The sequence below is a fragment of the Lipotes vexillifer genome, unplaced genomic scaffold (assembly GCF_000442215.2).
Source record: "Lipotes vexillifer unplaced genomic scaffold, Lipotes_vexillifer_v1.1 scaffold1581, whole genome shotgun sequence".
Lineage (NCBI taxonomy): Eukaryota > Metazoa > Chordata > Mammalia > Artiodactyla > Lipotidae > Lipotes > Lipotes vexillifer.
In genome coordinates, this window is record NW_006783235.1 from 357,568 (window position 1) to 372,630 (window position 15,063).

Here is a 15,063-nt window from a genome sequence, read left to right on the forward strand (position 1 = left end):
AAAAAAAAAAAAAAAAAAAAAGCAAAGTGGAAATAAAAAACAGAAACAGTAAAGAAATTCAATGAAACTAAAAACTGGTTAAGACAATCAGTAAAACTGATAACTTCTAGCCTGACTGATCAGGAAAAAGAAAGATACAAATTACCAATAAAGAAATGATAGAAGCAAAATGAACACACATTCTAAGAACTTTATGAAAAGCTATCTGGAAGGCAAATAAGCACCTGAAGAGATGTTCAACATTAACATTCATCAGGGGGACACAAAACCATGAGATACTGCTACACATCCTCTAGAACAGTGAAAATTAAAAAGACTGACTATTCCAAGTTCCTGCAAGAAGGTAGAGGAATTGGAAGTCTAATACACTGCTGGTGGTAGTGTAAAATGATACAACCACTTGGTAAAACAGTTTGGCAGTTTCTTAAAATTTAAATATATAGTTATCATATGATCTAGCCATTCTTCTAGGTATTTACTCAAGGGAAAAGAAAGTGTATGTTCATACTAAGACTTGTACATGAACGTTTAAAGAAGCTTTATTTATAGCAGCCAAAAACTAAAAACATTCTAAATGTCCACCAGCAGGTGAATGGAAAAATAAATTGTGGTACAATATATCTGCTAATGGCATGCTTGCTATCCATCAACAAAAAGGAACGAACTATTGTTACATGCAACAACATGGATGAAATTCAAAATAATCATGCTGAATGAAAAAAGCCAGCCACAGCAATATAAAAAAAAGTGTATAAGGTAGGAGGTATGATCCCATTTATATAAAACTCTAGAAAATACAAACCAGTCTATAATTTAAAAAAAAAAAAAGATGAGTAGTTGTCTAGGGGGGTTGCTAGGGTGTGTGGAGAGGCAAGAGGGATGATTATGAAAGGGCACCAGGAAATTTTTGGTATGGTTTTATTAGAATATACACATTTCAAAAACTTACCAAACTACACTTTATATACATATGCAGTTTGTACATATGCAGTTTTATGTAGATTATACTTCAATAAATTGTTGTTTTTAAAAACCCTCAAAGGGAGTGATAAAAAAAATTTAAAGCAGAAAAAAATCAGTCATAATCACAAATATTAAGAATATATCTATGGTATTACTAGTTTTCCTCCATATCTAGATTTTATCATACTTTATTGAAATTACCCTGAGTTTTCAACATATATTCTGAGCAAGTAATAGCAAAACATACAAAGAGCTCAAAATCAAAACTTTAACAACCATATGTGGAAATTATTTTACTGAATTCCTTTTGGGCAAAAAAAAGAAATGTTAATAGAGAGCATTTGAGTTTGTTTTTATTTTAAAGACATTAATCTCTGTAGGAAATCCAAAAAATACCCATTTCTACTCATATTGGTGAAAGGAAAGGCAATACTATGGTGCTTAGACTAAGAAATGTAAAATATTTCAGGTAAAGCACCATTAGAAAAAACATATTTTTGTTCCCTCTCAAGTTCCTGCAGTCTACATTTCTAAAACCAATGCAGTGGGGACCCTGCAGTCGTGTAAGCAGGAGAACGTGATTCATTTTTTATATGCTTTAATAAAAGATATTGCTTGTATCATTAGTTGTACGTTTTTTGTATAGAAAATATTTTTCAGTAACATTTTTCAGATTAAATTCTGAGGTATACATCATTTTTATTGTATTGTAAATGTAATGTATTTGAATTTCAGGCAACCTAATAATATTTCTACAAAAATGTCAATAAACATGAGATGAACAGCAGAAGGAATTTGTCAAAGTCATATGATTTAAGTTCCAAGGAATATCTCTGATACAAAAACAACCTCCCTTGTTACTTCATTCTTTGTCACACAAGACCAGATAATTTTTTCAAATTTGAATGAGTAAAAGAAACAGGCTATTTCTCTCACTTTCAGTTTCTAAGGATGACTTAAAGGAAACGTGCACATGGAATAATTTAAGGCAATTTTATTCCAAAGGTTCATTAATTTTTCTTGTAAAACTAAAATATGCTTATAGCAGTAAGTCATAACAATGAGAGAAATTTCAATTTTATGAGCTGTGTGTAAACCAAATTGTCACATCACTCTTTGTGTGTATGTGGTCCATATACAGATGAAAAGGAACACCAATATTCTGGGAACCATATGTTAAAAAATAACTGACTTAAGTTATCAAGAAAGAATTCCTAAAATTTTTTCGCATCACCCACACCCCTAGACACACTCTTCTCTTCTTTAATGTTTCCACTCAAGGCTAATCCTTCTCTACTTGTGTGAGTACACCCGATCATACATACATCCACATTAACCTTGAAATCCTGCTAAAGTACCCCATCCATCATCACTCTATATGTTTAGCTTCTTCTAAAACTGATACCAACTCTTTTCCACTAATATATAAACATATTCAAGTATCTGCACCTTAAAAAAAAATGGGAATGAAGGAAGCACTTCATTTCACCCATGTCTCCCACATACACTTTCTATCTCTACCATATCATAACCCACAGTCATAATTTAGACTATGAAATCTGGCTTATAAATCCTCTTTTACAATGATAATATTCTTGATTCAATTGCTGAAGACCTGTATTACTGTCTATCCAAAGACACATCTTTGTCATTTTATCAGACTCTTCCCTGTTTTTGAGAAACTTTACTTTTCTCTTCACTTTTCAGTATGCAAGCTTAAAGAATCAATCAAGAGAGGGAAATCAAGAAGGTATGCTGACGTCCAACCAAAGCTTACAAGTTTCAAGAAGATAACTGGAATCTCAAGAGACCTTTAAAGAGGCAACTTTCATGGTCATGAAATTCATACTCCACACATCTTTTTTGGTTTTGTTTTGACCGAGTTGGGGGGAGTTTATTTTCTAACAGGAATTGTTTATTAGTATATGGAACGTAGATCAGGATAAATGAGATGATACGGAAGAATTCTGAACATCTCCGATATTTTCAGTATTAACAGATACTTCAACACACTTAGTATTGATAGAACAGTAATAGGTATCAAATAAAGATATTAAAATTAAAGTTCTTGGGCATCAATGACTGAAGAACACATTATTGTTAATACCATAGCAAAGACACTGCTCTGCAACAAACAGCATAGACTCTTCCATTTATAATGGAAGACTCTAAGCATTTATAATGATGAGCAGATGCTCTGAAAGAAACATCACCATGACATCTGCAATTATCCTATAAAAATAAAAATGTACAAGTGCTTCTCATTTTCCCGGCTTACTGCTATATTTCAAAAGCCCTCTTCACAATTATTTTCTAAAAAGCAAATCCAATTTTCCCACTAAAACGGACTTTCTTTACAACACACACACAACACAGACACACACACACACACACACACAACACAAACTCTGGCTGAAAACTTCTGAGGAAAAAATAATTTAAAAAGCTCCAGCCCAATGACATTTCAGAAACCTTGAGTATATTGCAATTATTCTTTGCCTGCTGACAGTATTCAAAGATCTTGCCCCTTTAATTCTTCTTTTCTTACCATTTGTTCTCAAACTTTCTCCCCTAAGGATCTCATGACTAAACTCAAACCCTTCAGAACCTGGTATCCTTCTCTTGTCCTCCTAGGCTATCATAGCAAACTCTGCCAAGGTTTCTAACCTTTTTAACCTTATATAATATTTTAAATAAAATGAGCTAGTTCCTGATATCAACTTAGATAAAATCTAAATTAAGGACATCACATTAGTTTTTGTTCATATTACATACTATCATAGGTTTCAAACTCTTGAATATATATAGCTAATATATTTTCCAATAAAGCAAAATTATACACAAACACATTTTGTTTCTAAGAATAAAAAGCTTAAGATGCTTAATCACATGGGCCACTATTAGAGGATGTCTTCCAGCTACTTAAGGGTCTAAAAAGCACAAAGGAAAAGAATGATAAATCAGATCACAATAAGAATGAATGAAAAAATAGATGAAAAAAGAAAAGTAAAAACACAAAAAGAAGAAATCTAAAGATGATGAAAAATTATATATATCACATGACAACTATAGAAGTGCTCACGCACACACAAAAAAACTCAAGAACTAGGTAAAATATATGACTGGTTAATAAAATAAAATTAAAATTAACAACATTTATAAAAATATGTCAAACTTCACCCATACTTACATAAATGCAAACCAAAGAAAGCCTCTGTTCCTCAACTATGTATCTATGGCAAAGATTAAAAACCTCAATACTACTATCAGCAAGGAAGAGAAAAATCATTCTCATACATGACTGGTAAGAGTGTAAATTGGTTAGTACAACAAAATATATAATTCCACTCCTTGGAATTTATTTTACAGCTATATTTAAGTAGTATGCAAAAATACACATACAAAACTATTCACTGTAGTATTATTTAGAGCAACAAACTAGAAATTACCTTAAAGTCCATCAATAGGAAACTGATGAGAAATACTAGCTTATCTCTAAGCTTTACAACAGAATATCAGAGACTTCAAAATGAAAAAAAATGCATACATATGGGCTGGTGTGAAAAGGTCTTTAAGATAATACTGATTGGAAAAAATATGATTCAGAATAGTACAGTTATCTGTTGGTATATTCCAGGACCCGATGCAGATACCAAAATCTGCAGATGCTCAAGTCCCTTATATAAAATGGCAGTCAGCCCTTCAGTATCCATGGGATCCCCATCCTTAGATTCAACCAATCAGGAATTGAAAATATTTAGAAAAAAACTTTAAGAAAGTTCCAAAAAACAAAACTTAAATTTGCCGAGAGTTGGCAACTATTTACATAGCATTTACACTGTATATACAACTATTTACGTTGTACTGGGTATTATAAGTAATCTATAGATGATTTAAAGTATATGGGACAGGAGACTTCCCTGGAAGTCCAGTGGTTAGGACCTCGCCTTCCAATGCAGGGGTGTGGGTTCAATCCCTGGTCAGGGAGCTAAGATCCCACAGGCCTCGCAGCCAAAAAACCAAAAACATAAAACAGAAGCAATATTTTAACAAATTCAATAAAGACTTTAAAAATGGTCCACATCAAAAAAATAGAAAGAAGGGAGGGAGGGAGGGAGGGAGGAAGGAAGGAAAGAAGGAAAGGAAGGAAGGAAGGAAGGAAGGAAGGAAGGAAGGAAGGAAGGAAGGAAGGAAGGAATTAAGAATGAATATGGGAGAATGTGCGTAGATTATAAATAAAAATACTACTACACCTTTTTATATAACGTACTTGAGCATCCCCAGATTTGGGTATCTGCTGCGGTCCTGGAACCAATCCCCTGGTGGATACCCAGAGATGATTATAATTATGTTATCTCTTGTAAAAAGGTCACAGACCCAAGGAATGGCCAAGTGCTACGTACAGTTGCCAAATAAAACACATGACACCCAGTTAAATTTGAATTTCAGGTAAAAAATATATATATTTTTTAGTTTAAGTATGTCCAAACAATTTTATTTGCTAAATCTGGCAACCCCAGTTACATAGCACTGTGCAAGTCACAATCTCAGTTGCCTCAGTCTCTGCATCTGGAAAATGCCCAGGTCAGTCTGTAATTTCTTCTAGTTCTAAAATCAGTTCTATGATTTTTTCCTAGTTCTAAAATTCACTGGTTCTAAAGCTCCCTAAAATTCTGGCATTTTATAAAGAATTCAACATATACCCAGGATAGTGTTCAGACAAATTAACAGCTTCTAACAATCCTTCACTGAATCTTTCCACTCCCTGAAAACAGGCATTCTTCAAGGTCCCACACTTGGTTTCTCACTTTATACCACTCTACATGCTCAGGAATTCCTTTTTGTTTACATATATGTGGAATATTCCTAGACTGTCCTTTCCCTCTCCAGTCAATCATGGAATTCATGGAAAGCCTCAAAACATCTGTAACATCAAAATTAACACAGCTAACAAAGAATACTGTCTTCAGACCAAAACGTAAAGCTTTTAATGAGTTCCTGTATTACAGTATATCTATCAGAAGCTTACAACGTATAAACATGAAGCAAGTATAGAACCAGAAGGAATACTAACAATGTAAGATTGCTTACATATTCTGCTTAGCTGCAGTCACAGAAGTAAATATCTACAGATCACCCAAATGTTAAGCCAACCCTAATGATATCAGGAAATAAGAGCCTCATCCCACTAGCAACTGGTGACTGGAAATAGTCTACCTTCCAGACTACCTGGAGTGAAGCCTGGACAATTATATATGTATACAGCCTTAGACATTCTCTAATCCCTGCCATGTTTATCCGGTCAATACAACTGGATTTCTCCTTTCGTTTCCTGGGAAAAAAGCCCTGACGTGAACCAGAGCCCATGTGACTGGGCCTCCCATCATTCAGTCCAGATTTTGCCAGCTTCCCTGCCTCCCTCCTACTGAAAGCTACACACAGTGCTCTATAATCCACAGCTTCAGATGGAGTCACTAACAAAAGTGATTTACCAGACTCATGACCCCAAACCACAATGCTTATACCTACTACTGCCACCAATGAATTCTATTATTTCCTAAAACCTCTTCCTTCAGTGTCCCATTCATTTGGTGGTATTTTAAAACATATTTTAATGATCATTCAAGTATAAGTTAGTTATTATCCTTTGGATACTCATTTTCTATTTATGGCTATTTCAAATAGTGCCAGCCCTATGGCTAAATCAAGTTTTCCTAGGTTTGATCCCATTCAACCTGGGTTTCCTGATGGACTGACTCAGCCCTATATATAAGTGCTACAGGTACAAGAATAATAAAACCAATAAGTGCTGCCTATTTTCCTAATCATTATGGGTACAACCACTATCCTATCTATATTTTGCTTTCAGAACTCTAACATTAGGGGACTTCCCTGGTGGTCCAGTGGGTAAGACTCTGTGCTCCCACTGCAGGGGGTCTGGGTTCGATCCCTGGTCAGGGAACTAGATCCTGCATGCATGCCGCAACTAAGGAGTCCTTATGCCACAACTAAAGATTCCACATGTCACAACGAAGACCCAGCACAGCCTAAATAAATAAATATATTTTTTTAAAAGATATGTATATTAAAAAAAAAAAAAACTCTAACATTAGCTTTAAAACCTGTCAACCATCAAAGTGGATTTCTTTCTCTGCAAAACCACCACCAAAATTCATGCTTCCTTCTGCAGGATATTTCACATATCTTTTCCACTTTATATTTGGGCTATGGCAGCATATTTTCCTTCAGTCTCCCAAACCTCCAGTAGGCATGCAATATTTACAATTATGATTATACTTTAAAATGCAGCAATTTCCTTTGGAAGTAATATGGCAGTACTAACAAAATCTACCAAAATATTTCTTGTGGCATATCCATTTAAAAGAATTACTAAACTCATTTAGTTTTTTAGATTGCAAAAAAGCAATACATTTTGAGGAAATATATAGCTACTGAATTCATCTTCCAGCTCTTTTTGTTAAATATACTGTGAAATGAAATACAATTCACAAAACGGAACTACTGAATTGTTAAAAGTGCATATCCTATCTCTTCCATCGAATTTAAGAAATAGAAAATCATAACTCATATCTAATTAGTAACTGATGCTCTAAAAATACAGTTCAGTTCCCTGAATCCTCTGGACCTTAATACCATTTATCAGTTTAAAAAATAAATGAAAAAATACCCAGCAAGCGAAGACTTTGTATCCTGTAGGTGTTCTTTTTTCAGAGAGTCCTCTCTCAAGCTTTCACCCTGTGATTTTTCTCTTACATCTTCTGAAACTTGTCCACGGTCAACACTGTGACTGGTTTCTAATGGTTTTCGATTTGAATGTTTCCTGTCTCCTTCTCTCTCATCAGATCGACTCCACCATGATAAACTTTCTTCACTGTTCTCTGTGGATTTTTGAAAACCACAATGTACAGAATCCTGAGAGACCAGTGTTGAAGATGAACTAGATGGTTCAAAATTTCTGTCCTTGCTATGAAATGACAGTTCTGCATCAGAGGGTCTTAAGAATTTAGGTCTCAAATTTATATGAGAAAAAAACTCTTGATTTTGTTTTGGACTGGATTCTCTTCTACATGCTTCTAAAGACCCAGATCTACTATCTTTTTCATCACCACTAAACTTATCTTTATTGATATTCTTTGCAATATCTGTTGTATTATATCTATCTCTTGAACTTTTATTATATTTTACCAAGTCTGATTTTCTACTTTCCTGACTACTTTGTGCTCTATCTGAGTATGCTGGTTTCTTCCTCCACCGTTCTCGTCTACAGTCTTCTTTCATAAACGCAGTATTCTCAGCTTCTTTTAATTTCAACTGGAAGATTTCCATTGACTAGAAAGAAGGAAAAATTAAACAAGATATTTAAAATTAAAAATGGCTCAATGACTTGTACTCCACATGCTACTGTGTCACGATACACTGTCATGTAGCACAACGAAAGAAAAACTCAACAAAGGGTAATAAAAGACCCAGACAGTCATCCTATCTGACATGGCCTTAAGTATGTCCCCCCCAAATTTATATGTTGAACCCCTAACCCCTAGTACCTCAGAATATGACCACATTTGTAGACAGATCTTTAAAGAGGTGATTAAGTTAAAATGAGGTCATTGGGTTAGGCCCTAATCCAGTATGACTGATGTCCTTGTAAGAAGAAGAAATTTGGACACACAAAGAGACATGAGGAATGTGCACACACAGAGAAAAGATCATGTGAGGACAGGGCAAGAAGGCAGTCATTTATGAATCAAGAAGAGAAGCCTCAGATGAAACCAAACCCTCTAACATCTTGATCTTGGACTTCCATTCTTCTGAGCTGTAAGAAAAATTTCTGTTGTTTAAGCCACCCAGCCAGTGGAGCTGTATTTTGGCAGCCCTAGCAAGGAAACACACTACCATAAAATGAATACTTAAAAAAATATGAATAACCAATGAAAAATTACCAAATAATGAAAAAATCCTGGGAGCTCAAAAGGAGCCCTTTGGCCAAATGACCAGCACTAAAACAAAATGTAATTCAGAAAACAATAAAAACATAATTTAAAAAATAATAATAATTCCTACAGGGCTTCCCTGGTGGCGCAGTGGTTGAGAGTCCGCCTGCCGATGCAGGGGACAGGGTTCATGCCCCAGTCTGGGAAGATCCCACATGCCGTGGAGCGGCTGGGCCCGTGAGCCATGGCCACTGAGCCTGCGCATCCGGAGCCTATGCTCCGCAATGGGAGAGGCCACAACAGTGAGAGGCCCGTGTGCCGCAAAAAAATAATAATAATAATAATTCCTACAGTCAGTGAGAGTCAAGATGTTACTAAAATGCTAAAACAAAATAGATTCTCATAAAAAAGAGCAGTTCAAGAATAATAAAGACTTATAATTAAACTATGTTCAAAACTATGCATGTAGTGAGTAGAATAGAAAGTGTTGAATCCAAATTTGTGAATTCAACACTAGCCTGGGAATTCACTATACTTAGGAAAAAATGGTAAATTGATTTAAGTTACAGGGAGAAGACACATGAACAATTAATTCTACAGAATCTAATATGCATATGCTAGTACTTTCAGAAAGAAAAAGCAAAGATAATAGGAGCATTAACAAAAAAAAGAGAAAATTTCCTCAGCTAACTTTCTAGATCCAAAGGGCTCACCCAACAGCCTTAGGGGAAGAGAGAAAGTGAAGCATACAAAGACTCATACATAAAAAATCCTAATTCCTGAGTCTCAAAATTCATTCAGAAAAAAAATTCTTCACAAAGATTGGATCGGGGAGAAGGGAGTGTGAGCATGTAAACAAATGCGAGTTAGGTATATAACACATTGCCTGCAAAGGAAAGAAAGTCAGACTGCTATCAACTATTCGCTTACAATACTAAATGCTAGAAGATAATGGAATAAAGATCAAATTTTGATAAAAAATTATAAGGCAATAATAATTCTATATACAGAATTCAATTCAGTCAAATGATCCTTCCTTGACATGGACAAAAGAAAGTCATTTTCCAAAATGAAAGGAATCAAAAAGTAAATCACTTACTAATTCTGGGGGGAAAATTACTCAGGATCATTAAGCCAAACCATAAATGAATTAGGGCAAAGATCTCTGAAAAAAGGAATGCATGCTATAAACCAAGTGGCAAATGTAATGGTTAAGTCTAAATAATTGTTCTTGTAGTTGTGAAGAATATAACTGTCAAGAATCACATGCATATTTTTTAAATTTATAGTAAACTGTAATTAAAATTTCAAATTATTTCAATAAAATATGTGAGTTGAGATGGAAAGTTGTCATCTTTGTCTAGGCAGAGATAATCCATTATATTCATTTTTTCAAATTATTTTAAAAATTCAGGTTTAACATGTTTCTTAAATTTAATGACAACATCAATAGAGTGAAACTGATGGCAGTGGGGGGGAATATTTTCATAATTTAAGCATTGCCTCATAGGCAACTTCTTTTTTTTCTTGGTGATACATAAATTAATGATGTATCTACAATTAGTGGCTTCTTAGATTAAATAAAATATGGTAATAATAAAACCAAAACAGCAGTTACCACAATTTATCCAATGCTTATTTTACTACATCTTTTGTATCATTTAAGTGGGCTCTACAAACAATGCCTAGGTTCACATTTACTCATGAGCTACGTAATCCTGGTCATTTAAACTCTGTCTGCCTCAGTTTCCTCATTTACCAAACAAGAAAGTAGTACAATTATGGGTATTAAATAAGTTTAATTATACATGAAGTATTTTAACAGTACCTGGCAGATAAAAAGCATTCAAATTATTATTAATGTTCAAAACAATTCTATGATATTGATACTAATAGCTGTGTTTTTAAAATGAAAAATAAAAATGAAGCTAAGGTCACATAGCAAGAGTAACAAACACTGTATTGTAATTCAGGACTATTTGACTACAAAGCCAATGTTTTTAACTACTACGTCAAAATGCCTCACTCTGTGATTCTTAACTGTTCTAGAGCATTAAGAAATTACATAAGGGACTCCCTGGTGGTCCAGTGGTTAAGACTTCACCTTCCAATGCAAGGGGTGAGGGTTCAATCCCTGGTTGGGGAGCTAGAATCCCACGTGCCTCATGGCCAAAAAACAAAAACATAAAACAGAAGCAATACTGTAACAAATTCAATAAAGACTTTAAAAACGGTCCACATCAAAAAAACAATCTAAAAAAAAGGTTTTTTTAAAAAAAGAACTTATATAAAAGTTCATAATTCAAAACATAAACTCATAATAACCCCTAAAAAAAAGAAGGAAACTGAAGGCCATGTTATGTATAAATAAAGATATAAATTCAAAATAAAATATTAACAAATTTAATGTAGTGGTATATTAAGGAAATGCCATAATCAAATAGGAGTCAAAGAATGCAAGAATGGTCCAATGTTAGGAAATGTATTCAGGCAATTCATCTCATTAACAAAAGAAAAAAGAAATCACAGTTATATCAAAGGATACCAAAAAAGTTATTTCATAAAATTTAGATACCCATTCCTAATTTAAAAGCAATAGCAAATTAACAAAAAAACACTTTTGAATAAACTTTGAATGCAAAGATGCTTTCTAAAGATGACAATCTTCATCTTAAATGCAAGAAGTTATCACTTCAACACAGAAAGAAAAGTGTTATTAATCAAAGTTCTGAAATTCTACTTCAAGAATATAAGAAAGTTTAAATATTGTAATACCGAGTAGCAAAAGCAAAAGTAATCACCATTTGCATATAACTATATTCCCATATAACCCAATTAAAAAAAAAAACACTATAGATTTAATGACAAGAGTTAAAAAAAAATGGGCAGACTAAGACCAGGCAAGTCAGAAAACATAAGAGAACAACAAAGATTCAGCATACAATTGAAAAAAATAAAAATATCTTAGGATACACGCATTAACAACTGAATGGAGAAATGTACTGAAGAGCATAAATAAAAATCTGAATTGACTGTGGTGACCTAAATGGGAAAGAAATCCGAAAAAGAGGGGATATATGTATAGGTATAGCTGATACACTTTGCTATACAGTAGAAACTAATGCAACATTGTAAAACAACCGTACTCCAATAAAAATTTTTAAAAATTTTGAATTGAGAAATAACCAGTATTTTAGGATGAGATTACTCAACATTACAAAGGTATTGTCTTTGAATTATCTATACATTTAATTTCAAAATTCCAAAATGAGTTGTAAATTTATAATGTATTTTGGAAAACTTTCTTTTGAGCTTGAACTTGACAAAATTGATTCTAAATTTAACAACAAAAAAAAGCACACATAAGAATGTAAAGTTACTTTTTTTTAGTGACTAATAAAAGAAGACTTACCCTGTCACATAGTAGGTGTTCACTAATTATTTGCTATCTGCATGAGTTACTGAAAACTACAGTAATTAAAATAGTATGATACTAATTCTAGGAAACAACAAAAAAATCAATAAAATTGATTTGAGAGTAAAGAAATAGACTGATTTTATAAAAAATGATGTAATATATAATAAATGTGTCATTTCTAATTAGTGGGAAAAAATAATTCATTCAATATATTATAAATGACTATCTAAAGACTTAAGGAAAGTTAAATGCTTACTTTAAACTATACACAAATATGTATTTCAAAAATATTAAAGCTATCCATAAAAATAAAACTGAACAAGTTCTCAAAGGACATATAGGTGTGCATTTTTATGATCTTGGGGGTGGAGAAGGCCTGTCAATGAATTATACCAATAACATTAAGTCATAAAAGAAAAACCTGATAGGTTTTGTTCGTAAAAATATTTTAAATATATTCATAGCAAATATAAACAAAGTAAAAAATAAACATGAAACTATCAGGAAGAAATTTGAACAGACTTACTAAAAGGTCTTAAATTAATATCCCAATATGGGTAAATACCATCAATAATCTATCAAAAGGCCAAAAAAAATGAAAAAATATCCCACTTTGCTAGTAAACAAATGTATAAAAATAAAAGCAAAGAAAAAGTCTGCTTACAAATCACAGTAGCACAGACTATAAAGAATGATAGTACTACTATTGAAAACCATGTAACAAAAGTCATTTTACTGCGAGTATAATTTCTTCAATATTTCTGTACAGAAATTTTGCAATACATATCTCACTTTAAGTGTCTATATCCTCTAAATTGACAATTTCCCTTTTAGTAATTCATGTAAGGAAATAACCAGGTAAGTATGCAAAATGCATTGGAAAAGATGATCAGCACAGTGTTGTTTAACAGGGGAGAAAATAAAAATATATAAATGTCCCTCCACTGACAATTAAATAAATAATGGTAAAATCATATAAATATATATATGTAAATATTAAGAGGTCATTAAAATATATACATTTACTGGCATCCAACTATGTCTGTTTGTGTAAGTGAAAGAATCAGGATGTATTCTATGAGCCTACTTTTATAAAACTGCTTATTTTAAAAGTATATAATAACCAGAAAAAAACCTAAAAAAAAATCAAAATATTCACAAAGATTCTCTTAAAACAAAGGATAATTTTTCTCTCTCACTTTTTTTGTTTGCCTACTCCTTCCTAAGCCTTCTTTCTTCTGAAATTAAAAAGAAAAACAGGACATCAATAGCTACTGAAACAGAAAGATTATTCACCCATGGTAAATGGGGGAGCTGGTTCTAAAATATACTGCTGCATGATTCCATTGTTTTGTACATACACACACACACACACACACACACATACACACACACTTGGTAATCATGTCATGATGTATGTAAGTGAAATCATTATGCTGCATATCTTAAGCTTATACAGTGCTGTATGTCAAGTATATTTCATAAAACTGGAAAAAAAATAAATATCACTTTTTAAAAGCAAGAAAAAAAAGAGTACACATGCACACTCTCTAAACAACAACAAAAAAACTGTTACAATCTGAAACTCTGGAATACAACAAAAACTCTGAAATAAAATAAAATCTCTGATATATACAAAATTTTTAACAGTGGTTATGTCCAGAGGTATACTATGGAGGCTTTCCTACATTATTTAAATTTCCTCACAAGAATAAAACGTTGCTTTTCCATTAAACACATGCATACTTAAAATTTACATACTTAAGTTTTATATTCATTGAGTTTTATATTCAAATATGTTACATAGGTTTACATAAAAATGAAAAGGAAAAAATGGCTATAGCAATATACACATTTGAAATTTAGTATCAAGTCAATTCAAAAGTGTTTCCTGGCACAAAACACTGACAAAGTTAATTTCTCATATAACTCTGAAAATAATATGTATCTCCTTAATACTTACCCCGTATCTTTCAGCTACAATGTCTTCAAATTTTCTATTTTGTTTCTCAGCTTGTTCCTTCATTCTTTGGTAAGACTTCCTTAGCCAGCTTAAACCACCATCTTCTACTACTGAAATTAAATTCCAATATTAAATGTCAGTTATACTTTTCACATGGTTATGACAGAATACTTATTGCTACTACAATGATTTCTAACTATAAAACTACATATTATTCCTTGAATATAAATACCATCAATAAATACCATCAATAAATACATAAAAATCATAAATATATTTAAAATTCAAAATATACTTGAGTGCCTATATATGCAAGGTACAGTTCTACAATTATGAGAAAGGAAAAAATAAAACTACCCTCAAAAACACTGCCATCTAAGAGAATGAGGATAAAAAGACATAAATAATTATAACAAAGATAATATTTGATAAATATTATAAAGAGCTATAAAGTTATATAAAAATGAAAAAAAAGGAACAATTGCCTCTAAATGTGAGGTCAGGGAAAATTTCACAAACCAGGCTGAAAAAATGAGTTGGATTTCTATAATAAAAGATTAGAGTAGGAAGGGCATTCCTAGAAATAAATAAGGAATAAAGGTACACACATGGGGTGGAAAAGCTATTTCAGATACAACACAAAGAACAAATAAGGAGCTGAGAGAAGTCAAGAGGGTGGAATAGGAGGACCTGGGGTTCACTTCTCCCCACAAGTACATCAAGAAGATATCCACAAGTGGAACAATTTGCATAGAGCACCTGCTGAA

The 15,063-nt window shown here is 32.6% G+C and overlaps 1 protein-coding gene across 1 annotated transcript in view; it reads right to left on the reverse strand.

Moving 5' to 3' along the window:
* CWF19L2 (CWF19 like cell cycle control factor 2) overlaps positions 1–15,063 on the reverse strand; it is a 192,226-nt gene that overhangs the window by 110,466 nt on the left and 66,697 nt on the right. Inside the window, exons 8-9 of the mRNA XM_007455881.1 lie at positions 14,297–14,406; positions 7,652–8,313 (exon numbers count right to left, since the gene is read on the reverse strand). Coding sequence (XP_007455943.1) covers positions 7,652–8,313; positions 14,297–14,406 — 772 coding nt within the window. The remainder of the gene's footprint in view (positions 1–7,651; positions 8,314–14,296; positions 14,407–15,063) is intronic.